This window comes from Exophiala oligosperma (assembly GCF_000835515.1).
Source record: "Exophiala oligosperma strain CBS 72588 unplaced genomic scaffold supercont1.3, whole genome shotgun sequence".
In the NCBI taxonomy this organism is placed as follows: Eukaryota; Fungi; Ascomycota; class Eurotiomycetes; order Chaetothyriales; family Herpotrichiellaceae; genus Exophiala; species Exophiala oligosperma.
The window spans coordinates 134082-158872 of NW_015622820.1; the positions used below are offsets into that span (position 1 = coordinate 134082).

The 24791-nt window shown below is 49.1% G+C and overlaps 5 protein-coding genes across 5 annotated transcripts; 3 read left to right on the forward strand and 2 right to left on the reverse strand.

Moving 5' to 3' along the window:
- Window positions 1-325: 325 nt before the first annotated feature.
- On the forward strand, window positions 326-5135 carry PV06_02904 (uncharacterized protein; the record flags this gene model as incomplete). The annotated part of the gene is made up of 10 exons (XM_016403644.1): window positions 326-400; window positions 466-554; window positions 603-1489; window positions 1539-1659; window positions 1709-2044; window positions 2097-2959; window positions 3727-3938; window positions 3988-4200; window positions 4258-4575; window positions 4623-5135. 10 exons carry the CDS (start codon window positions 326-328, stop codon window positions 5133-5135), a joined length of 3627 nt encoding a protein of 1208 aa, XP_016264649.1.
- A 968-nt stretch (window positions 5136-6103) lies between these two features.
- Window positions 6104-7966, reverse strand: PV06_02905 (uncharacterized protein; the record flags this gene model as incomplete). The annotated part of the gene is made up of 7 exons (XM_016403645.1): window positions 6104-6281; window positions 6334-6771; window positions 6826-6939; window positions 6995-7178; window positions 7236-7628; window positions 7685-7847; window positions 7904-7966. The coding sequence occupies 7 exons, from the start codon at window positions 7964-7966 to the stop codon at window positions 6104-6106; spliced, it is 1533 nt and encodes a 510-aa protein (XP_016264650.1).
- A 4533-nt stretch (window positions 7967-12499) lies between these two features.
- PV06_02906 (uncharacterized protein) lies at window positions 12500-14707 on the forward strand (the record flags this gene model as incomplete). Its single annotated transcript, XM_016403646.1, has 3 exons — window positions 12500-12556; window positions 12601-13173; window positions 13250-14707. The coding sequence occupies 3 exons, from the start codon at window positions 12500-12502 to the stop codon at window positions 14705-14707; spliced, it is 2088 nt and encodes a 695-aa protein (XP_016264651.1).
- A 5328-nt stretch (window positions 14708-20035) lies between these two features.
- On the forward strand, window positions 20036-22149 carry PV06_02907 (uncharacterized protein; the record flags this gene model as incomplete). Its single annotated transcript, XM_016403647.1, has 4 exons — window positions 20036-20793; window positions 20853-20894; window positions 21023-21364; window positions 21414-22149. 4 exons carry the CDS (start codon window positions 20036-20038, stop codon window positions 22147-22149), a joined length of 1878 nt encoding a protein of 625 aa, XP_016264652.1.
- A 969-nt stretch (window positions 22150-23118) lies between these two features.
- On the reverse strand, window positions 23119-24385 carry PV06_02908 (uncharacterized protein; the record flags this gene model as incomplete). The annotated part of the gene is made up of 5 exons (XM_016403648.1): window positions 23119-23309; window positions 23387-23563; window positions 23624-23806; window positions 23881-24022; window positions 24116-24385. The coding sequence occupies 5 exons, from the start codon at window positions 24383-24385 to the stop codon at window positions 23119-23121; spliced, it is 963 nt and encodes a 320-aa protein (XP_016264653.1).
- Between the last annotated feature and the right edge of the window lie 406 nt (window positions 24386-24791).

The window sequence follows — 24791 nt, forward strand, 5'->3', positions numbered from 1 at the left end:
AATCAGCAAGGTTAGACCTTTGATGCGTTGACAGCACTTCCCCCAAGGGTACAAGGGAGTCCCCCAACCACTTCCCGTACCCCGCATCTGCGCCCCAAGGGGGGTGTTGATTGGACTGGGGTTGAGGACAATGCATAAAAGAGCTGAGATGCCCTTACGTTCGCTCCGGGTATCCGAACCCTTGACCATTTGTCTTGTATAGTATGCCAGCTGCTCGTCCCCCTCGGGATCCATCCAAGATAGTTTGCTTCAATTCATTTTCACTGCTTAGTATTGAGGTGCCTTGTGACAACCGCAGCCCGAATAGGTTGGTACAGTATCAATCATGGCTGTGGACTCCACCCAGGTCCGTCAACGTGCTGCGTTAGCTTGTGTGCCGTGTAGGCACCGCAGAGTCAAGGTAAGCCAGGGTTCTCAAGATTGCAGATCACCAGAAAGACTGACCAGTGGCCACTTCCCGACTAGTGTGAGACCATAGAAGGCGAGTCCGAGTGCCAACTCTGCCGCCAGAAGGGCATCGAATGCATCACGGTATCTCTGGACGGAAGAAGAAGGTAAGTTGATTGAATGATCTGGCAGGGTTTGAATCTGAGAGCCTGCAGCTCTGCCACGAACCGCTGTGCGAAAAGTTTGAAAGAACGTGTGGATGAATTGGAATATCTCTTGGAACAAGAAAGACAGAAAAGCAATGCACGACCTAGAGCAAAGACCTCCGATCTCCCCACGCCTCTCGTAGGCTCCAACACGCAGTCACGGAGACGAGCGCCGTCAACGACCACTACCCGCAACTCTACGACGACAGAAATGGCACCGCCTAGCCGGGAGCCCGATACATCCCTTGAGATAGACAATATCATCCGGCACCATGAAGCTGTCGCGTCGAGCCCTGTGCGTGGGCAGGAGCCAGATCGCATGTCACCCGTGAGCTCGAACTGCAGCAGCAAAGGTCTTACAGATAGGTTGTTGGATCCTCTTGGCCAGTTGAGCATCGATCACGGAACTGGTCGCTTGCGATACTTTGGCCCTCTGACAAATCTCCATACCTTCTGGGACGTGAGCCTGTCAACAGACATTGCAAAGAGGAGAGAAAACAATGAGATCACCACATCGATCCTTCGAAACCTATCGGTTGAGACTCACGACTACTTGATGAGTTGCTTTTGGATCTATCACAATGCCATCTTCCATGTCGTTCATAAAGAAGCATTCTACAAAGACAAGGAGAGCGAGAAGGGGAAAAACTATTCTGGACTTCTACATATATGTATTCTCGCCATGGGATATCGCTTCGCAGACAAGTCGAGACAATCAGTTCGAAGGCTTGCAATCGCCACTTGTCCTAGAGAGTCGATCCTGCACCGCGAAGCAAAGAGACTATTCGAACACGAACTAAGGCAGCCTGGCGGCATTCCATCGATTCAAGCGTTGCTCCTGCTGGCAGACCTGGAATGCGGATGTGGAAGGGACAATACCGGCTGGATGTATGCAGGTAACGACCACCGCTCGATACACTCCGCTCCCGTACTCACTGCTTTCAGGTATGGCGTGCCGGCTGTGTTTTGATCTCGGATTGAATCTTGACTGTACCGGACTCGGTTTGGGCGAAGAAGAAGTTCAAGTGCGGCGAATGATTCTATGGGCGTGCTGCATTTATGACAAGTGAGTTAATCAGACTCTGAGAGTTACACCTTGCTGACGCCTCGTTGAGATACTGGTGTCTTTACCTTGGACGCAGAACAACCGTCAAATCTTCGGATATTGAGGTCCTCCCAACTAGTTCTCATCGATTAGGAGGACTCCATCCCTCCGGGGCGGAAAAACTGTTTGAAACAGAGATCTATGAGTCCTTGTTAGATTTGATGGATATTGCAGGACAATTGACGGACAACATTCATATCCAAGCTAATAAGCTCAGCCACCAGTGTTACTCTAGCGTCGCCGCGGTTGATAGTGAGTTGAATGCTTGGTACAACCGACTTCCCCCAAAGCTACAATGGACACCTGAGAACGTGTCTATAGCGCCATCTTCCTTTTTCCTTCTCCAGTAAGCTTGCAAACCATCAATCTGGGATTTCAGCTTACCATAAACCTCTTAGTCAACAGTACCACTCAACAGTCGTGCTTCTGCACCGACCATACATACATGGATTTTATGGTGAAAGTGATGGGTACCCTCCGAACCCGGGGATTATTCCAGATCATTTGGTCCAAATGTCGCAAACAATTTGCCTTGAACACGCGACTCGCGTGGCAAACATACTTAAAGAGCACCAGCAGCATTATGATCCCAGCAGATTCTGCTTAACTGTTCTTCAACATGCCGGTACAGCGGCGACAGTAATGATTGCCCGAGTGAGAACGATCAATGACTCTGTCGAGCGGCGTGGCCTTCTTCGCCACTTAGAGTGCCTGACCCAAGTCCTGTCGGCAATGTCCCCGACCTTTCAACCAGCTGAGCGTATGTCCAATCTTCTCAACGAAGTTTTGGCCGAAGCTGGGGTTGTATTCAACAGCCATCTTAGAACGGGGCTAGACAGAAATTCCGAAGCATCAGCTACAATGAAGACCAGTGCACAGCCCGACGACATCGGCCAACCCGCCTCGAAAAGAAGGCAAATCGAGCGTGCCCCATCAAACGAGTTTGTCCTCACAATGTCGTCTCTTCCAGACTTGAACAACGGGCATCTTCGTCCACCCAATCTATTCGAGGCCCCTCAATCTACCTTGGCCAATTCAACACTCATGACCAGCCCAGGCGCTACGATCTCCAGCTATGCCAAATCCTCATGGATGACACAACCACAACTACCTACTAGCACGAGTGTACCAATGCAGTGTAGTTCAGTGAACTACAATGATGCACTGGTCCCCATGATTGACTCCGACGCATTCATGTCTGGTTCTGTCTTCGAACCCGCCGGGTCTCCTGAAGACTGGAGGGTTATGCTGAGGGACCTTGGTACGGACATCTGACTGCCTATAGTAAATGGTCCACATGTTCGTCGCCGATGAAGTCATTGCTTGAAAGTTTTGCTATGCACCTGATGTTCACATACTCATTCCTAGATCCGTGTTAGCTGGTTCCTTCGGCGCACACAGGCGGGCTGGTAGTCATCACTAATGGGTGGCTTGATCGACTGGGTGGTTTTGTTCAAACTCAATATTCCTCTGAGAAGGTCGTTATCATCAGTGTCAACAATGTCTGTAATACTTAAGGTACGGATTAGATCTACCATTGCTAGGTAGGCATGGACAAGCCAAAGAGACAGGTTTTGAAGAATATATGTCGAATCCTCCCTGCAACAAGCATGGCTATCCTTTATTAGCCGGGTCTCAATATCCGCATGAGGTCGGGAAGGTTAGCACACTCGACTCAGCGTGGGCCGCCGGAAGCCGAGGTTAAGGTGCTGCCAGTGCATTGCATCGAGTACATAGTCGTTCGTCAAAGCTGCAGAATACACGTTCTGCCCCTGCAATCTTTTTTTCCTTGTAGGCCAATGTTCCTCTGTGAAGATCATGGACGTTGTGTCTAGACTCCCGGCGCTCGTCCAGGGCCAAATCAGTGATCGTGCTGTTAGGACCTTGGAAACGGTAAGGCACATCATCTGACCTCACATGCAGCCACATTGACATTCTTCAGGTTCAAAAGTTTGTGCTGGAAGAATGCGAGTATTCCCCCGGAGTTTGCTCTTCCCACAGCGATGTCCGAATGTTAACATGGCTCAGGCGTGCCGGCTGAGTCGGTTTTTGAGGCGCAACTTGCGCAAGAAACCAGTCGATGGACTTCACCTCCAGTCCTCGAAGGACTAAAGGCAAGGGCAAAGGAATTGGGCCTGTGGAACATGTTTCTATCAAAGCAATCAGAAGGCGCAGGATACACAAATCTGGAATATGCATTGATGGCAGAATACCTCGGCAGGTCTAAGCTTGGTCCCGAGGTAGGTTCAGGATCCTTGTATCCATTAGGACAACATGCTGACAATTTAGGCAACAAACAACTCGGCCCCGGATACAGGCAACATGGAGATCATTGCAAAGTATGGGACTGCGGAACAGAAGCGCCGCTGGCTCCTGCCGCTATTGAATGGAGAAATTCGATCGGCCTACGTGATGACAGAGCCAGATGTAGCCTCAAGTGATGCAACAAATGTTCGACTGAGCATGGTCAGGGAGGGAGATTTTTACATACTCAATGGATCGGTGCGTGCATTTTCACAGGTACTAAAAGCTCGGTACATGCTGATATGTTCATTCTAGAAATGGTGGATTAGCAGTGCAGGCGATCCGCGCTGCAAGGTCTATATTGTCATTGGAAAAACAAATCCCGAGCATCCAGATAAATACAAACAGCAATCCATGATTATTGTTCCAGCGGACACGGAAGGGATTGAAGTCACCAGGCTTTTATCGGTGTACGGATATGACGATTCCCCCCTTGGCCATGGACATCTCACATTCGACAACGTGAGAGTTCCCGCCGCAAACATACTACTTGGACCGGGTAGAGGCTTTGAGATCATGCAAGGCCGCATGGGTCCTGGTAGGATTCATCACGCGATGCGCTGCATTGGGTTTGTGAGTGTGAATTCTGTCTGGCAAAACTAAGACTCTGACCGGATTAGGCCGAGCGAGCTCTAGACTTGATGTTGAGTCGAGCTAATGACGCAAGGAAACAACCTTTTGGGAAGGTGCTAAGTGAGCACGGCAGTATGATAGAGGCGATTGCGCGCTGCCGAATTGAAATCGACACAGCAAGGTTACTGGTTCTCGACGCTGCGGCTAAGATTGATCAAAGCAATGCAAAGGGAGCTCTGAAGCAGATCGCAGAAGCAAAGATCTTCGTCCCCGAAATGACCTGCAGAGTCATTGACCGAGCTATACAGTCTTTTGGTGCTGAAGGGGTCTCCCAGGACACTCCCTTGGCCTCCATGTGGGCGGCAGCGAGGATTGTGCGCATAGCAGATGGCCCAGACGAGGTTCATTTGCGACAACTTGGTCGGAATGAGAACAAGAGAGCATCATCTGTACAGGCTTTGCTTGAACTTCAGCGCAAGCGATCCAAAGAGTGGCTCGAAGGCTGTGGACTCGGGAACAATGATAAACGGAGGCCCGTCAGCAGGAAAGCAAGACTGTAGGTGATGCAACACAGCATTGCATAGAGATAGAATCGGTCACAGCTATGCGGCACTTCGTAGAGAAAAGTGAGACAGCATGCCCATACCGCTGAGCTTATTTTTCAAGGGCGCACTTATATCAAAGGCTGCCGTAACAAAATCTGCAGCTTCTTTGCCAGCTGCTGTACTCTTGCGTAGCTGAAAGAAAGCGGTGGTGGCCATGCTATTGCATTCCAGAACGGCTGGATAGCAGCCGGAAATGCCAGCGACTGTCGATATACGCGTTGCTAGGCCCCGCTCGAAGCGAGCTCCCGCAATTTACGGAGAACACCCACGGAATCCCCACCAGGGAAGCAAGAATTCGACGTTTCCCTGAGCTGCTCCCTGGTCGGGCTACCTATCTTTTGTGCCGTGGTCGGTAGCTGGCTCTGGTCGCCAAATCTTGGTCACTAAAGTTGCGTAAGTCCTTAAAGGGCCTTAAACCTCAGCCCAGCTCCTGACTCGGGACGTTGGCGCCCACAAACGATTTGGGTGATGTTTGACTCCAGGTTATTTCCAGTCCGGCTAGGATCTGTCCTTGGCTGATTGGCAAGGTAAAAGAGCGGAAATGTGACAAATTCTAACTTTTCAGTGTAATATCGCCATGGTCTAATGTGGCCATTGGGGTCCCTAGCACATGATCGATAGCCTAGGGTTCCAAGAGCAGGTGAGTGAGATCAAGGCTTGAAAGATTGTGTTTGTTGAGTTCCAGCACACTGTCAACCACTTGACCGGATAGTTGTGTCGTACTTTTTTGCTGTGTTGTATTTTTCATTGCCGCCGACAATTCTCTGGCCCTGGTTGGAGTCTAACTACATATCTCGCTATCTGCACCGCCTATACCTCAGCTCTTCCAGGGCGACATGACTTGGTTCTTTGCATAACGGGAAGCAGAATGGATTGCTGCATCATAAGCTTTACTCCTCCTCGACTTATGGTATACTCAATGCTCATTTCGATCTGACATCAACTGCTTTGCACTTTAGATCTGGCTTTTGCCATGTCATGTATGCGCGCATCTTGTGCATTTCTCGGGATGGATCCCACATAGCTGCATTATCAGCACTGATAATGTCAAAATTCCAGAGAAGACGTCCCAAAATGACTCTCATTTCCAGGTATGACAAACTTGGAGTTTCGAGATTAGCATTGGGACCGAAGCTGGAAGGCTTGAACTTACTGCTTTCCGATACAACCCCGTGGGCCTAGAGAGAACGGGGCCATTCCCTTCTTGTTATCAGTCGAGTATTGTCTGTCATGAAGCCAGCGTTCAGGGACGAAAAGGTCTGGGTCCTTGAAATTCAGAGGATTATGGGAGGCTGCCCAACCGCCAACTGCGACATGAGTGCCTTCGGGGACCCAATAGCCGTCTATGGTATCGCCGCCTTTCGGGACCGTCCTCAGCAGACCGGTTGGCACGGGTGGATGCACCCTGAGGGCTTCCTCAATCACAGCGTTCAGGTAGGGTAGCTTGATCAAGTTATCGTATACGATTTCACCTTCGGATTTGAAAGATGTTCGTATCTCGTCCCGCAGGATGCGGTATTTATCAGGATTCCAGAAGAGCCTGGCAAACAACCCTGAGAGTAAATTGGCTGTCGTCTCACTTCCGGCCACACTGAAATTTTGAAGTATCAGTTCGTAGAACTTGTCAGCATGGGGGAGAGCATACATAAACAGCCCAGAGTTCACAATGATTTCGTCAAGCTTCAGATCGTACTTCTCTCTCTGTTTCAGTATGTACCAAATAAAGTCTCTGTGCTCGAGGTTCTCGTTTTCCAAACGCCTAGAGCATTGTGAGTATGAATGCAGGGCATCTAGCAGCAGGCAGGGGCACAAACTTCAATGCTTTTTCCCGGCTGAAGTCGAGATGGTTGCGACGAAACTGTTTGAACTTGCTCGGAAGCATTGACATCAAGAACAATTGGAACGTTGATCCGGGCGTAGCGAATCGTCGCGTTGCATGTTCTATTGCTCCTGCCTTGATGTTTTCAAAGATCGCTTGCACCAAGAAGTGAAATTTTCCTATTCAGAAGCAGTGAATCGCCAGCCTAACAGCGTTGATGGGGAATGCCGTCCTACCTGAATCGAGACATCCAAATGGCTCCCCGAAAGCAAGGTCACCGATAATGTCGAAGGTCGTAAAGTTGAGCCAGTCAACCAGATTGAACTCCACGCCCTGCTGGGCCATCGCTCGAACATTGGTGACGAGTTTGTTGACGAAATGCTGAATAATATCTTCCTGCTCTGTCAGCGCTTTCAAGGAAAATGCGTGAGACAGAGCACGACGTTGCCGTGCATGGTTGTCATCGTCGGCCATTGTCAAAGTGGTGACTCCAGGAAGGTTGTCGACTGAGCCAACATGAACGGGAGATTTGTGCATGTTTGTATGACCCTGACGATGCCCATAAATGTCTTCCCAAGCCTGGGCAGAATTGAAGGCAAGCTCATTAGGGCTTACACGGACGACCGGTCCTAATCATCGTACCTTATCAATCAGATGTCCGGTATCAGTGTGCGGCGGAACTTACCATATTTATCGTGCAACAGCTTGTTATCTAACGGCAATCTGCCTTTGAGGAGTGATATTATCCCGGGGACTGATGATACTGCATTTACCTTGGGCCCTGGAAATTTCGCGAGAGGGTGTAGAGTAAGCCTGTAAATGATAATCGCAAGCCACCAGAAAAGCACCTTCAAGGACTATTGTCAGCGTAACCAACAAGCCTCAGGCACTGCCATTGACGAACCAGTAAGCAACAGTAGGAGGCAAGAGATCTGAAGTCTCTTGGTATATTGACCAACTCAAGCATGGTTGCCTCAGAGGGATCCTGAAAAGGCCTTGGGTCTATAAAAGTTGCTAAAGGGGTTTTCAGGCAAGTCTCCAAGCTCATACATATCCTGAAGAGCTCGAATGCTGAATAATTGAGACTAATTGAGCGTAGATATGACAAGAATTCGAAATGAACCACGCAAAGTGGACACCGGGAGTCAATATACGCACGAATTTGTGTCACTGCGTCTGACCCCGAGACCCACCCTTTTAGCTATACGTGCATCTTTCAGTTGAAATCGAAATCATATGCGTCCGTTCAAAGTTTGGGTCACTACGGGATATTGGACTTACCTAAAAGATGTTTCGAATTGACCTTTTAGCCAGCAAGCCGCTAGAAGTACAAGTGGTGCCAGCCAATGCTCAATATAGCATCTCTAAAAATGCCGGTAGGATTCATTACAGCACGTTTCCATCCTCATAGTAGATTCTATCGTAATACAAGGATGTTAAGCTAAGCGCGTCAACCTGAGAGACTTTGGACAGTCGTAAATCCCCCGTCACGGCCAAAGGCCTCAATTGGAATCCGTCAAAGTCAGTGCTGTACGCGAAGTATTTTCCTCAATGGGCTAGCACTGCTGGCTCAATGAAGTCAGTAGCATGGTCCTCTGCGATTGGGAAAATCGAGATGCCAGAAGGGTTGAACAGGTCCTGTTGCGTTATGAGCCACGAGAGGTTCAGCTTCGTCGATATGAATAGAGAACTTTCGATCTCATTGACTAGCTCATGTCTTGTAGTAGAGACAATCTGTTTGCATTTTCACTGATTATTGAGAATTTTACTCACGTGTGCGGGTATATATGACGGATCGCCTACTATACCCAAGACATCTTTGGACGCCGATCGCGTATAAATTCTTGCCAGTCCATAGCAAAACTGGGACTTTTTCCTGCAAAGCTCATTGATCGATACACTTCTTTCTACATCCGTTCTGGTGTGCTAGACTTTGGCAAATTGTCTTGCAAGATGGGTTCTTACGTCGAAAATCACATTCCTCCAGTTCCTTTACCCTCTGATGCGTCTCACACTGCAGAAAACGGCTACACAATCCTACCTCAGTACCATTCACAGAAGCGCAGACTACGCGTAGCATGCGTTGGGGCTGGGGCCACAGGCAAGTTAGAGAAGAGCAGCGTGGTCTAGATTTGTTTGACATTTATCATAGGGCTCTGCCTCGCATACAAAATGGAGAGACAATTGGAGCCTGGCTCATGGGATCTAACATTGTACGAAAAGAATGCTCGTCTAGGAGGAACATGGTTTGAAAACACGTTTGTGAATCCAAGATAAATAATCTCCCACATGCACTTACATATACTTAGATATCCGGGTAAGGTTCCTTTCGTTTTCTTCTTCGCGTGGAATATGGTTAACAGCAGGGACTTCTGTTAGGAATTGCTTGTGATGTATGTATTGCCGTTGACTCTCGCATGCATTATATTCCTGGCTGACCTAGCGCAGATCCCATCCCCCATCTATACATACGTGAGTTGAGTGTCATACAGGTGGCGGTGACAATCAACTAAGACTACGTTTCAGACCTTCGAGCCAAATCCGAACTGGTCTTTTTTCTATGCTCATGGCGCCGAAATTCAAGGATACTTTGAAGGTCAGCTATTCTACACCTTCACTAGATGTGAGCTCTATGAGAGCCACCTGCTTACAAATTGCGTATAGGATTCGCCCGCAAATATGACCTAGAACACTACATTCAGCTCAATACACAAATTCAAAGGACTGCCTGGGATGAGGAGCTTGGGATCTGGAGAATCACCCTCGAGGATCGGCTTACCGGTGCCAAAATACATGACTGGTCCCATGTATTGATCAATGGCACTGGGATCCTGAATACTTGGACATGTACGTCAACTTCAGTATCTTGGTGGAGCGGCACGCTGTTCAAGCTTGCAAGTCGTGCTTGTTATCCTGATTTGGAGATTTCTAGGGCCGAACATCGAAGGATTGAAGGACTTCAAGGGTCCTATAATGCACTCTGCGAGATGGGATCACAAAGTTGACTTTGCTGGCAAATCCGTCGGTGTGATTGGCAAAGGATCATCAGCTGTGCAAATTATTCCACAAATTCAGCCAAGTAAGTGAAGATCAGCCTACGTTGATCTTAACACTAATCCCGATCTCCATATAGTTGTGAAAGATCTTCAAGTTTTTATGCGCCCTGAGGGTACCTGGATATCGCCTCCGTTCGGGTTCAGCACCCTAGGTGATGAATTCAGGAAAGAAGATAATGATCCATCCAGTAGGCAGTACCACTTTTCGGAGGAGCAGAAACGCCACTTTGCCGAACACCCAGAAGAGCACCTGCGACTTCGCAGAAAGATCGAATGCGAGATAAACACAAGTATGGCTTTCTGATCCCCTACAGACTGACAACTCACAAACACCCAGTGTTTTCGAAAATTTACAAGAAAAATTCCGAAGATAATGAAATTATCAGAGAGCAAATGACAAAAGAAATGCTTCGGAGAATTGGCCCAGGCCATGAAGAACTTAAGGTAGGATAGTACTGAGGCACAGAGTTGTCGTATAAATATGCTCACACCAGGCTAGAAGGCACTCATTCCCACCTGGGCCCCAGGATGCCGCCGGGTCACTCCAGGGGACGGGTTTTTGGAGGCTCTAGTCAAGGACAATGTCGACTGTGTCTTCAGTGGCATTGAGAAGATAACCCCAGATGGAATTCTAACAGCAGATGGAAGGCAACACAAGTTTGATATCCTTGTTTGTGCGACAGGGTATAAGCCCGCTTTCGGTCCTGCCTGGGAAGTTGTCAATGGCCAAGGCAAGACACTGAAGCAAGACTGGGAACCATATGGCGGCGTCAAGTCTGAATCTTGCAACATGCTCAGGGCAACAAGTACTGACTTGATCCAGCATATACATGGGCTTATCATGCCCACGATTTCCGAACTTCTTCACCATTGTCGGTGCATGTGCTACATGGTCAAATGGCACACTGTTGCCCTCGGTTAGTTTAGCTTTTTTCTTGCTCCTGAGTGATCATGCTGACCCCTCCGTCACCAGATCGAGACAAGTATCGAGTATTCTATTCAATGCATGAACAAGATCCAGTCGGAAGGGATAAAGAGCCTGTCTCTGAAACAGCAAGCCCTCGACGAACTTTATTTGCACATGGATGTCTTTCACAAAGCAACAGTATTCCAAGAGCCATGCAGGAGCTGGTAGGTCAAATCTGCTCGCAACAACGGTGTACAGGGCTTGTAGGTATATTCTGAAGTGCTGATACACATCTTCAAACAGGTTTAAAAGCGGTACAAAAGATGCCAGGATCTATTTGTGGCCGGGCGGAGTTAGTTTCTTCTCCTACCCTCTCTGTACACGTGTTGAAACTAATTCCCTCAGACGCTACATTTCCTAAAGTCGATCAAAGTCCCACGCTATGAAGACTACGACATCGAGTACATCAACAGGCTCTCACGCTTCGCTTTCTATGGGAATGGAGAAGTGAAGGCGCAAGAGTCTGGAGATCCTAATGAAATGTCACCGTACATTCGCAATGCTGACACGCCATGGAATATCGAATAGTAGGCAGAAAATGGGGCTAATCTAATCCTCAGTTGAGAATCAGGCAATCCTGAAAGCCGCTACCAGAGTTGCCCAGTTTCAGTGCTGGTCGCCTTGTTTTCGGAGGCTGCTTGCTGTGTAGTGTTGATCAAAGCAACAATTCTGAGGCACAATGCTGCTACGTATAGACTGGAAGAACAATACTTTGAGCCCTTTCAACTCATATTCATACACGGGTTGCATGCTGCACATAACATTCGATCGACTGATCGAAAGAGCTTCTGTGGCGTGGATTCAAATTAAACCTTCTCCACACGTAGGAAGGATACCAAAGATCTGAAATATTCATAAGGACTGGCTTAATGGGAGCAAAACGACTTTGTCCAAAGTCAGGTATACAGTACTGGGCATCATTGCAAGTGTAAAAAGATGAGAAGCCAGAGCCAGCTGAGACTGTCAAGCTGGTACTAGTGGTACCTATATTCAGACTCACACATTCGGCCGCTCTTGTACACTCAATGATATCCGCTAGATCATTTAGAGACAGGTCTGTTTGGATATTACTTTCTAGCCACTTGGAAATTCCAGTGCGGGTATGCGGATATGGGGAATCGAAACCCGACACCAGCAAAGAGGTTCAATTTCAGCCCCTGGACAGATGTGACGAATCCGAAGCCCTGGCCCCATGTCTAAGTTGACGACTTCAGTTCCCCAGTCTGTCAAGTAGCCTTCGCAAAATTTCTGTATGTTAGAAAATAGTGCCCGACCTATGAATTCTGGTCTCCCAATCGATGATGGACGCATATTATGATTCCCATATTGCGAGCGACACCAGGAAGGAAGGATCAGAGCACATTCCCACTGTACAAAGCTTGCCATCTTACAATAAAAAGAATATGAGAGCAAGAAGTGCTTGCACTGTATGTCATCAAAGGAAAGTCCGCTGCGATGCTGCATACTATGGCACACCATGCACCAATTGCCGACACACGGATCAGATATGCTTGCTGAGGCCAAGCCGGAAAAGGTATGATTCCCCAATCTTTGGGCTTCATATGCTAATCAGGAAAGCAAAGAGCTTCGAGGCGGCGACATCCAGCATTTGAAGTGGAGGATACCGACTCACCAGGACCGTGGCCTTTCGATGTTGACAAAAAAAGTGAAGACCAGCCAATTCTCCAGAACACAGACTCGACGAGTGACGACTCTCCGCCAGAACTCGAAGACACATTCAACAGAGGCGACCACCCGACAGCCTATAGCAGCTCCACCTACTTGACAGATACTATTGGTAAAACTAATACACCTTCCACTAATGCTGGCGCACCAGCTCTTAGACCTGTCGAAGGCCCTAGATGTCGGGATGTCCAAGATATCAACATGGATTCACCGGGAAAAGAGTTGCAACACAAACTTCTACGACATTATGTGGATTGGATACACCCTCAGCTACCGTTCCTAGATATTCAGGCTATTGTGGAGACCATCACCACAACAGCAGCTATCCATCCTCATGGCATGAGTTCTCTTTTGCTGTATGCAATTCTCTTTGCAGGATCTCTCTATTCTGAAGACCAAGATTTCTCCTCAACTTCATATGGACTTAAAAGTTGCGGTCAGAGTAGATTGTGGCGGAAAGCCAAGGTTGGTATTGAGCCTGAATTACTTTTGCGGCACCAAACCATCCGTCTATCTGTGCATTCACTGACTGATCTACCAGATACTGTATCACGAGTGCCAGAACTACGGCTCTTTAGATTCAGCTCAGGCGGCTCTTCTCTTATCTCTCCAAAGAGGCACGGACCCAACATCACTCGAAAATGCCACTGTTTGGTTGAGTCGGAGCATCAGCACAGTGCAAGGACTAATCACCTCCCAAGATCACAAAACCCCTAGTGTGAACACAGATCCTCAACCAGGTGGATGCCAAATAGACTATGATGCTGATCTAACTAGACTGGCATGGGCAATCCGCATGCGTGAGTTAACTTTGACCATCGGGTTCGGTCAGACACCAAGTCTCGCAATGGGGGTCATCGAGTCTGCAACTCCGACCTTTCCAACATTGGACCCATGCAAGCTTTCAAAGAAGGCTGGAGAGATAATGTCACCCTGCTTGTTGCTCCGACCGCCCAAACAGCAAACAATACTTGCAACTCTGTACTCGGAAAGGCTTAGACTATCACAACTTATTGGCTCTGCAGTGTCAAACCCTGAATCGTTCTTTCAATCCAAATCAACCAGCAGTGCAACGAAAAGGCCAGTAAGATGTCTAGGGCTAGAGTTACAGCGATGCCCAACAGCGGTTCTCCTATCTTTTGAAAAGTTTCTCTGCCAATGGTGGTACTCACTTCCGACATGGATGCGTCACCCTACTCCTTCCGACAGTCGCGGGAGTTTATGTATGAAAAGGTCACGTCTGATTAGCTTTCACCTTGCTGTTCTGGCAGTTACATTTTTAAGTCTCTCGACAACGAATGTTGAGGCAAGACTGGGCAGAGAATTGTCTCTGGGGGAATTTTCATCTCCAACGGCAATCGCCATCTTAGAAGACGAAAAGAAGCTGAACATCAAAAAGAACCTTAATATCTTGGAGTTTGCGTCGAGTGAAGATCTTCCACACTTACTGGTTGCTACTGGACCTATGTCGATTCGCATGTCGTTATCAGCATTGTTGCAAGCCGACGGCAGCTCTTCTGGATCTCACAACGGTCGGAAGGTGTTGGAGTTGATCAGAAACTGTGTTGACTATCTATTCACCCGATCGGCTGATTCCTCCGAGAACTGCACTCTAACATCTTACAAGCTTGAGGAGCGATACAGATTGGCCCAAGAGCAGAGAGAAGATCTTAACGATGCCATTGTTCAAGATCAAGAACTCCTGAGCATGCACGCTTCCATTTCGTCAACAGAGTCGCTCAAAGACTTCGACAACTCGGACGTTTATCAGAAGCCCAAGGAGCTCAGCGACAGCAAAAATGGTTCCGTTTGGGTCAGCCAACTGACCAGCGAAAGTCTGGTTCTAGGATCGACCAAAACCGTGTTGCCTGAAACCATGCATAGGATGAATCTGGAACGGTGTGCTCCTGTGAGCCCTACAGATGGAGAAGGCTTTTCACAATCACCTGCCTACGACTGGTGGGTGGACTTTGATGCTGACCTTGAAGGTCCTTCTTGAGCTTGAGAGAACTGAAGGAAGAACGCAAGTTCATCTAGTGCGTAAAAAGATGCTGGTGCTCTCTCCTTCAACTTACCAGCCGCCGTTAGGCATAATCGCGCTTGCTCTACCTCTCGTCTTTCTACAAGCAATTCAATGTTTCCATCTTAGGTCTTAGGCTGACGTGTGACAACTCCCATGAGCGCAGTTAGATGTGCTTTTTCAACTTCGACGATTATAAATTCGATGCTTGATCTGTGTTAAAGATCTGAGAGCAAAACGAAGGGTCAGAGGATCTGTCTTGAGTCCCTAGGGGGCCTGGGGGACGGTGGACTATATAGGCCTATAGTAGAGAGATTGGGATACTCCAACAGGAATCTTGAGAACGTATGACTAGGTCCGACAATCTGCTCCTGGACTGAGCCTCATAGCATTACGAGAACAATGGTAGCTCAATCAGTAAACCCAACCCTCCGATGTTTTCTTAGTCCAACGCGACAAGAGAATCATACAAAATCAATGCCGCATATCTACATAGAGGATGCGATGATACTTGTGTGATTATACTGAAGCTAGATATGTGGGAACGGGGAGCATAACAATCTCAATGTTGAGTGGATGCTCAACACAGTAATGATACTAGTGGTACTTGTTCTTCCTGGCGTTGACGTCGTTCTCCAGGAAGACCTCGATCTTTGGGGTCATCTTGCCCGAAATGTCTTCCAGAAAAAGGCAACCGATGCAGGCAGCAAGCCCAAAAGCGATCGAAGCCAGACATGTCGTTCGCAGACCAAGCTCGTATGCCTTCAGATAAGCTCCATAGGCAGCTTCGTACATCGACAGTGTCACTCCTGGAATGCTTAGCACCCGATCTTTCCCCAGCGCAATCGTGGCTAATATGTTTCCAGCTACCGATTCTGTCGCGCCGGCAGATGTAGCTGCGTCTGTCACCCTGTACAGATTGGAGGAAACACCATTGGAGAGAATAGTAGTGAAGACTGTGCCAGCTATGGCACCGCCGCCGTATCGTGCCACGCCACTAAGAACTCGTTAGCAAGCCTTTCGCAGGGGTGAGGTTGGGAAGCACCAACGCTAAACCTCCAGAAATGCCCAATTCGACTTGGTCGGCGCCGAATTGACAGAAAGTGATGGACATGATTTGGGCCCATCCGTATCCCATACTGTTCAGAAATGTGAACGCAATCGAGAGACCTCTTGTGTCTGGGCGAGACAAAGCCAATAGACCCCCGAATATCGTCGCTACGGCAGACGAAGCAAACATCATCGTCCTCCAACGCTTCAAAATCCCACCTAGGTAGGCAGAGCCAGCTGCCCCAGCCATGAAACCAAATCCTTGAACCAGAGACAATTTTGCACCGTCACTTGTTGATCGGGCAAAGAAGATGCTCACCATTGTCCCCCATATTATGTTGATTGCCAAGTAATAAACGGTGACGAGAGCGGCGACGAAGAATGGTACCGACAATGTCTGTCCACGGTTATGTGTGAAGAGTCGTGTTGGTGCCAGTGGTTGCTTCAGGGGTGCAAAGGTCTCCCAGAGGGCAAATGCGATCATTGCCGCGAAACCGCATACAAGCATGGCCACAACATGGGGGTCGCTGGAGGGAAGAAAGGATGCGTAAGCAATCCCGCATAGTATGGTCGCCGTTGCAGCAGCGAATAGAAGACCCCCCATGTAGTCTACCTCTTTGAGGGCCCTGGCCCATGGAATTCCCCTGGGATGCTTTGGCGGGTAGTAGAAGAGAAAGAGCAACACTCCTGTGGTTGCATTTGTGATGGCATTCGCGTAGAATACCCATCTCCATGTTGTCCTGCTGGTGGTGACGAATCTGGTCACGCTGGGGCCCATGATTACATCGAACATTATGCTTGTGTCTGCTATGGCAACACCTATGTGTCGCCATTTGTTGGGCAAAAGCTCGGGAATCGCGAAGACTGCAAGCGAACAGTTTGCGCCACCAATACCACTCAAGGCCATGCCAGCGATAACAGCAGAGAGATTTTGAGCCGATCCTATGACGATGGTCCCCACCACCATAAGGACGTTGCCTCCGATGATGAAATATCTTCTGCCGAAAAGATCGCTGTTGGACCCAGAGACCATGAACGTACTGGTGATGGCAATGTTATAGACCGAGATGAACCATACAGCCTGGCTCGGCTGTCCAAGGACGGTTGCAATGTGGGTTTGAATGGTCGATAGGCTGGTCACAGGCCAATAGGAGGCCCCATAAGACCATGCCAGCATCTGTACCAACGTTAAGACTTCACACACGGCCTCTACTTCTCAGAATATAACTTGTTACATACCAAGATAACAAGCCAAGTTTTCAAAGTGACATGATCATCTACTCCTCCTTCAGCAGACTCTATAACATCCACATTCTCTTCTAAGCTCTCTTTTTCAACGGGAGTGTGATAGGGTCCCAGGGATGGGACTTCGCTTAGTCCTTCCTGCTTGTCAGAGACCGCAGCCATTTTTGCCGGTGTGCCTTTTCGGGGATTGTGATTCTTGCCACGGTCAGAGTGTATAATTTGGAGAATCGTGCACAATAGATATATTTGAGCTTCGGTGACGAGATCTAGCACAGCGGGCTAACGTTACCCTCGTCCTACCAGACGTGCGTAAACACCCTTCCGCATTAATTCTCCGCTCGGGAGAAAGTCATAATCTGGGGTTCCCACGTGGAGTACTCGTACTCTCCCGCTCGCCTATCTGGAGAAGTCTCTCCACAATACTCATAGTTATTGCTTGTTTTCCGAGAGCAAGTTCTCTTCATTGGCACACTATCAGCGGCGTAGTGACATTCTTCCACACCCATGCTGCTGGCTCGGCCACGTACCATTCAAATCACGTGCAAGACAAGTCTTAACACTCTTTGTTCTGCCGCTGCCTCATGACACTGAGACCGTTTTGTTGGGTCGCCGAACGCGCGCAACATCCGAAAGACGCTTACCCGTCCCAGTATTTTCAACATCTCGTAAGCACTTAGGAGCTTGGCTTGTTCATTGTACTCATGCTGTGAAATAAGAACGCCAGAGCCACATTTTTTTCATTGAATTACTCGTTTTATGTTTTTTTTTGGTCCGTGTTGCGATTCAGATGGTGCCGGAGTTTGTAAGGTGGGCCAAAGAGCTGTACGCATTTCAGCGTAGGCCGCACTCCCGGAATAATCAAGTCAACGATAAAGAATGGTTCAATCAACACGTGCAAGGCATTGGGTCTGATTGGTAGCGACGAAGGTAGGAAACTGCTATCTCCATGTCTTGGATGTTGATATGCTGGCGGATAAATGAACACGTAGACACACTTTTCGCTACGTTGTCGGATCGCCAGACATCACGAAAGGTCCAATTGTCGCTTTCTTTGTCGAAACTCACAAAAGGGATGGGCCTCGACAGAAGAGGCTTCCAAAAGGACTCGATGGCATTGTGAAGGATAAGGAGACTGCCAAAACGCTCAAAACGTGATATGCGGGACGGGACAAAAGACCACGTTTCAGGACGAATACTTGCCTGCAATCAACCGACCAAATTTCTCGATAGTCGATACTAACGGGAAAGGCGGGCAACATGTTACTACGAATTTACTACGAGAGTCCTAGTCCGGGACCGAGAATACCAACTCGATGTTATTATCATTAGAACAGGATACCTAGTCAAAAACCTTCGTAATCAACAGCACATCTATGGAGGAGGAATGGGCTCAGGTTGTGACGACTTCTCAGGGGCATATCTGCAGAGGCTTCGCGAGTTTCTTTCTCCCTGTGCCAAACCAGACGGGTGCTTCAGCCAACAAGGTCTACGGAATACACGTGTTCGCTGGGTGTCTCGCCTGCAGTATAAAGCAGGCCTACAGTTGGGACAGGAGAGAAGATGCTCTCGCAAAATCACTACCCCCAGAGGTCCAGGCGAGTCTCGCGAGAATGTCTATCTGGGGAATGTCATTCCAAGATTACACTTGTAAGCTTGAAGAATGGAAGACGGAGAGCAATTTACACGGACTTACGACAGAAGGAAACCATGATGCTCCTTAGCTCCAGGCTAGATATCTATGATAGAGAATACCCCATGTTGCAATAATTATACTCCGGCCAGACAAGAATTATTCAGATATTCTATTTATTTGATACCCCGTAGCGACATGCTTGAAGTCGATATTTTTAGTCTACCAGGTAATATCGCCCGTGTTGATATTAGTGGCGAAGGATTGTGTTCACCAAGCCCGCAAACCCGGTCCAAGTGGTCGGCAAAACGTCAGTGGCCGCTCCAGGACATCTGCATCCTCCTCATGGGTGGAGAAAGCAACGAAATGTATTAGGCTCATTGGGCCACCCAAAAAATGTGGTCCCGGGCCAGCCTTCTGGGCCTCTTGTTTGCGATTTGGCAACGGACTCTGGGCGCGAGATCGGAAATCGATATACGCGCAAATCACCAGGCGACACCGGATTTCGGGAGACTCGGCCTCAGTCACAATTGGCACTCACACCTGGGCGACATAATTGTGGGCCAAATTTACCACGTGACAACTATAAGGTTCTGGGTCTCCGTCTGAAAGGGCGACACCGCTCGAAGGAGACCTTAGTTTTGAGACAGCCATGCCGTGGCTGAAGGTCAGAACGGTCGCACGGTTGCGAGCATCTTGAAGACTGAGCTTTTCGGGCGAAAACCTTGGCTTTGAGTCGACCGAAAGAGGAACTAACGACCAGTAAGGTGACGAGGTGAACGCATCACCCAAAATCTCTTCCCCAGGTAAACAACCCCACTTCCACTAGGCGACAGTCAAGGCGCGCCACTCAATTGGACTCTCGCCTCTTGGAAAGCAGTCTGTTCCCTTCCCGTCCCAGGGTTGGAAGCCTCCCCGTGGGGCCCCCGGGGTGATTTTCGCCAAACAAGCGCCAATTCCCTTCGTTCCCCTCTTTCAAGCCTCTCTCGCAGTTTTCCAGTTCCTTTCATCCCACGGCGATACAACCCTCACGCATATTACTGGTGAACATGCCGATGAAGTCGAATCAGAAGAAGCGCTGCAGGACATCTGTAGCATGTGCGGGATGCCGTGCCCGACGCACCAAGGCCGGTATTGATGTCAGTCTCGAGGAGATTTACTGACAGCGGTATAGTGCATAATTAGTGAGGGAATGACCTCTTGCGATCAATGCCAGGTGCAGGGAATCGACTGTGTTATCCAAGACACTGATCAACGGAAAAGGTGGCAACCACCAGAGCTCGTTCAACAGTAGTATCATTTGAGTAACAAGTCTTTTTCCCAGGCCTTCGTCCAAAGCCTATGTGCGCTTCCTCAGTGAACGGGTCCAAAAGCTCGAAGGGATGCTTGCTCAGACTGGCCAGTCTGCCCCGTCCAACCACTGCGCAGAGCCCACTTCCTGTGCCAGATCCCCCAGCAACGGCGACGTGGAAGACTCCTCGGCCAGGGTGGCAGGCTTGACGCAATGCGTGAGCCCCGCAGCCACGCACAGCGAACTTGCGGCGTGTGGTCCTTTAGTCGAGCAAGAACATGTCGACTCATCAAGGTCTTCGATACCTCCGGCCTTGGCTGAGGTCGACGGAGAAGATTTCCAATGCTTCACACCAGGTGTCTCGCCCGAGCACGAATCGCAGCATAAACAGTATTATGGCTCTGCTGCGAATTATCGAGAGCACCAAGATATGCCTCTCGGGAGCCTGGCTGGTCAGGCAGCACAGCGCAAAGCGAGAGCTCGACAGCTTCTCAACAGCATTCCCGTGGATGTGCATGATCATTTCATGCATTGTTTCTGGACTTATTACAATGCCGCGTGGCACATGATCTCTAAGGAAGCCTTTAATCTAGACAAAGAGAACGGAGGTGGTGAATTCTATTCACCGTTGCTTCATCTATGTATTCTGGCCCTTGGCTGTCGATATGCAGACACCTCGAGGTCCGGGGTGCAGAAGTATGCTTGCCACCATTACGAGTCGCCCCTGCACCGTGAAGCTCGTTCCCACATCGAGGCCGAGATGTCGATCGAGACGTCGATTCCGTTGATGATGTCTGCACTGCTCATGGCCGACTTGGAGGGAAATCTGAGAAGGTACAGTGTCGGCTGGTTTTTCTCGGGCAAGCCAATTCTCTGAGCCGAAGCTTCCACCGTTCTAATGGAAATAGGCATAGCTACACGAATGTGCTTCGCGCTCGGTCTCCATCGCGGTGCGCCTGGAGAAGCCACTCTAAACCCCCGATCATACGCCCGTCGACTCGCGCTGTATGGCTGCGTGTCACACGACAGGTAGCTGCGAACCCCTCTTCTGTCTGAATGTTGTTGACAATCAACCTAGAGCTTGGTCATTGTTCTTCGGGCGCCCCACCGCGATCAAACAGACTGATCTGGTGCTTTCGGACGCAATGTCACAGGGACAGGGTGCTCAGCTCAGCCAATACGTTGGACTTGAGATGAGGGAACAGATGGAAATTTACGAAGCGCATATAAAATTTATCGAACTTCAAGCAAAGGTTGTAAATGTCTTGGACTTGCAGGCCGTACTTTCACAGACGAGTGCTTGCTACAACATTACGGCGTTGGACCGAGAGCTCAGTTCTTGGTACCAAAATCTCCCTCCAAACCTGCAGTGGAAGGAAGAAAACATCGAAAGAGCACATTTCAGCTTTTTCTTGCTACAGTGAGTTCCCTTGTGCATTCCTTCGTGGTGTGGATCTGACGATGAACAGCCAATCATATCAATTTTTGCTCATTCTTCTCCATCGTCGGTTTACTTATATGGACAGGGCCAGTAGCCACTACATGGGCCAGACGCAGCGGTCGATCGATCCCATTGTGGAATTTTCACGGACCATCTGCTATGAAAGCGCTGTTAAGATCGTCCACATGTTGGTGGCATACGGCCGAAGGATCGAGTGGCGCCGGATGTACATCAGTGTTCCGCAGCACCTGGCAGCAGCAACAACGGCGCTGATTGCTTGCATCAGAGTGCCTTCATTTGAACAGGCATGCGTACAGCATCTCATGACCCTTGCTGAAATTGCAGAGGCCATGAGTGAATCCCATTCTGAGTCGAGACGAGTGGCAATTTTGATCAGAATCACGCTTGAGAAGGCCGTGAGCTCCGGACACAATTCCAATCCGGAAAACCGCCTAAACACCGAAAGCGACAGTAACACAGATCTCACAAACAATGCTAGAAACACCGACGAAGGACCAACCACCGCCCTCCAAGTCTCCAATCACGGTTCTATTCGAGGGGCCACACCGCTGGTTGAGGAGCACTCGGGGATCCCGGCAGCCCACGATTTGGCCCTGCCGCCATCCCAACCACCAGCTAACTTGACCAAACGGTTTGCTCTTCCTTCAGGTGAAGGAGATGCATTTTCAGACTTGTTTCTCCTGCCTGATGAGTACGAATGGCCGAACCTTGACGTTGGCAATGATATCTTCAGCTTGACGTAGGGTGATTGTCATGCCTGAGAAAGATTTCACCGGAGAATCGCTGATCTCCTTCGGTCGCTGCTCTCGCCGCTGGCTTGGCGAGGTTCTAGGTCCAACCCTTATGAACTTTGCTGCTGTGTTGATCACAACATTCACTGGGCTTATGATATCACTTGCCCCAAGCAAGCTCTGACGAGTCATCGCATTCATGATCACTGCAGACTGGGGCGTTGGTCTGATTGAGGCAATGTGTGTCGCTCCTGCACCGGTGACTTCACCACCCAAGGACCTTGGTACCTCGAACGCGGTCCTGATTGTGATTCGCAATGATGAGTCCAGTAACTAACGAGGACATCGGCCGTTTTTTAAACCATCCTCAGTGACAAGGTGGCAAGCGTTTGCCCAAAAGGGCTGCGGAGGCAGCCACAGCAGCTGGTCTACTATAATCATCACTCAAATATCTTTCATGGAGCCCTCTGGCAATATACACAAGGTTTCTAGATCAAATCCCGCCATTGCAGCCGCAGCGGAGACAGCCAGTGCAGAGGCAAGAGCTGAAGCCTTCCGGTACCCAGAATGGTTCAAGATTGAACGAGTTCTGATTTAGAAATGAACCAACGATCTGGTCATACCAATTTACACTAGAACAAGCCCACCGCTATGGCAGAAGCTAGACAGTGGCGTGTACATGGTTATGGGAATGCATTGTTATTACTCCGGTATTGCTCCCGGGACATCCGCCTGACTGTGTCCACGAGAGCATTGGTCAGAACCACGGAGGTCTCTTTGCCTAAGCCTGCTCACTCATGTGCGCACTTGGCTACTCAGAGAACAGCTCCTGAAACTGACAGACTTGCTGAGCTTTTTTTTGGAGAATAGTACTATTGACATCTGTTTACACACCCTGTAAGACGCTACGCAAGTTTTGTACCGAGTCAGGCATCTATATGATTGAGCAGGTTGTTGTTTCTTGAAGAATTCAGATCCTAGCTAGAGAATAGCCAGAGCATTTGGCGGACTCGCCACAGTTCCAACAACGTTCAAAGGCTGGCTCGTGAAGAAGAAAGTCCACCGCCTCTCCCTCTGGCACACCTTTGCCAACATCGGAAGATAGAGCAGTTCACCAATCGGCATACCGAATCCTGAGAGTAGAGTTTCATGCATCCTGAACTTGGTAGGAGCTGAAAATGATTGTTGTCAGTAAAGGAAATTCTTCATGACCCAGAGATGGGAGCATCGTATTCTAGGGATCACTCACGAAAAGCCTCGAACCCAGGTGCGTCACCAGCTACCGCTGCGAAACGATTGTCCCATAGCCACCCCAACATTTCAAGCGTATTTTCCACTCCCGGATAGCTTGCAGCCCAGGGCGAGCTACGTTCCTTGACCGCAGTCAGGTCTGACTCTGACATGCTTCCCAGGCTCTCCGTGTAACCTGCCAACTCGGAAGTTGAGCTCATGGCTAATCGAAAACAATGCAACGGGGAAGATTTACCTGTGCGGATGATCAAGATATCCCCATGGTGGAACTGTATATCACATTCTTGTGCAATCTCCTTGATTTGCTCCAAGGTTATCGCATAGTGTGCCGTAGCATCATATTCGATGTCATGTAAATTTGCGTATTCCACAAAGTCGATGAGCACACCTCTTCCGACAATGCCCTTTCTGCACCACTCTTTCAGATCGGCCAATTTCCTTTTAGTGTTGCAATACAGATGGGCATGCAGATCTCAGTTGCAATGATCTTACCGTGAATGCCATTACGAGTACTTCCCCCACGCTCTAGTTCACTCTGCTCCAGTCCATTGTAATGCCTGCCATCCGAGAAAGCCCAGTGGCGAAACCCGTCCCATTGACTGCTGGACTGTGTGTTGAGTTCCAGAACGTCGTCCTAGAGCTCGCAACATCCAACTCAGATAATTGAACTTTCAATATTGCGTTGAAGAAATTGCAAGGTAAAAGGTCATCATAGTGTTTTCCTTACATTGACGTTGGGACCAATCTGAAATATCTCATGCTTGAGCCCCTGACGAAAGTCTGCGGGCACATTGGACAGGTTCAGAGACCAATCAAGACCAATTCTTTCGCCGATCTTCATTTCACTCGCGCCTTGTAACACAGCCGACTTGGTCAAGAAGTTCAAAGTTCCGAGCTGGTCGTCAGGGCCCCATATCCACGCGGAATGAGGTGGATGAGACGCATCAACAGGCAGGTCCTTGAATTGAGGAATACGTGGTTGTGCTTGAGTTGCCATGGTGGTGTGAACAGAAAAAACATGAGAACGGAGTCAGTACAGACGATGTTGCCTCCCTAATTGGCAGACGAAAACTTTCAAAGGGTCACCCCTGTCCCCTGGGTAGAGGAGGCTAAACTTATCCCCGGGTTTGGTTTCACTGAGATAGTACCTACCTTCGATGAGATTCTTACAGAAGCTTTTCATAGGCTTCGTCTCATTGCTAGTGCCTCCATGCAGGTTGTGTGGTCATTACAATAGAATTGGTTGGCAGATCGGACAATCGCAGGACTGCATTACCCCTTGGCTGCTCTTAATAGAGACAAAAGCATCACCACCCTCAATTCCCAGCACGATTTCTCCGTCTTCGTGAGCTTTGACCTCACTAGTAGCTTGGGCGTAAAACGTTAGCCGGCAAGGGGAAAGA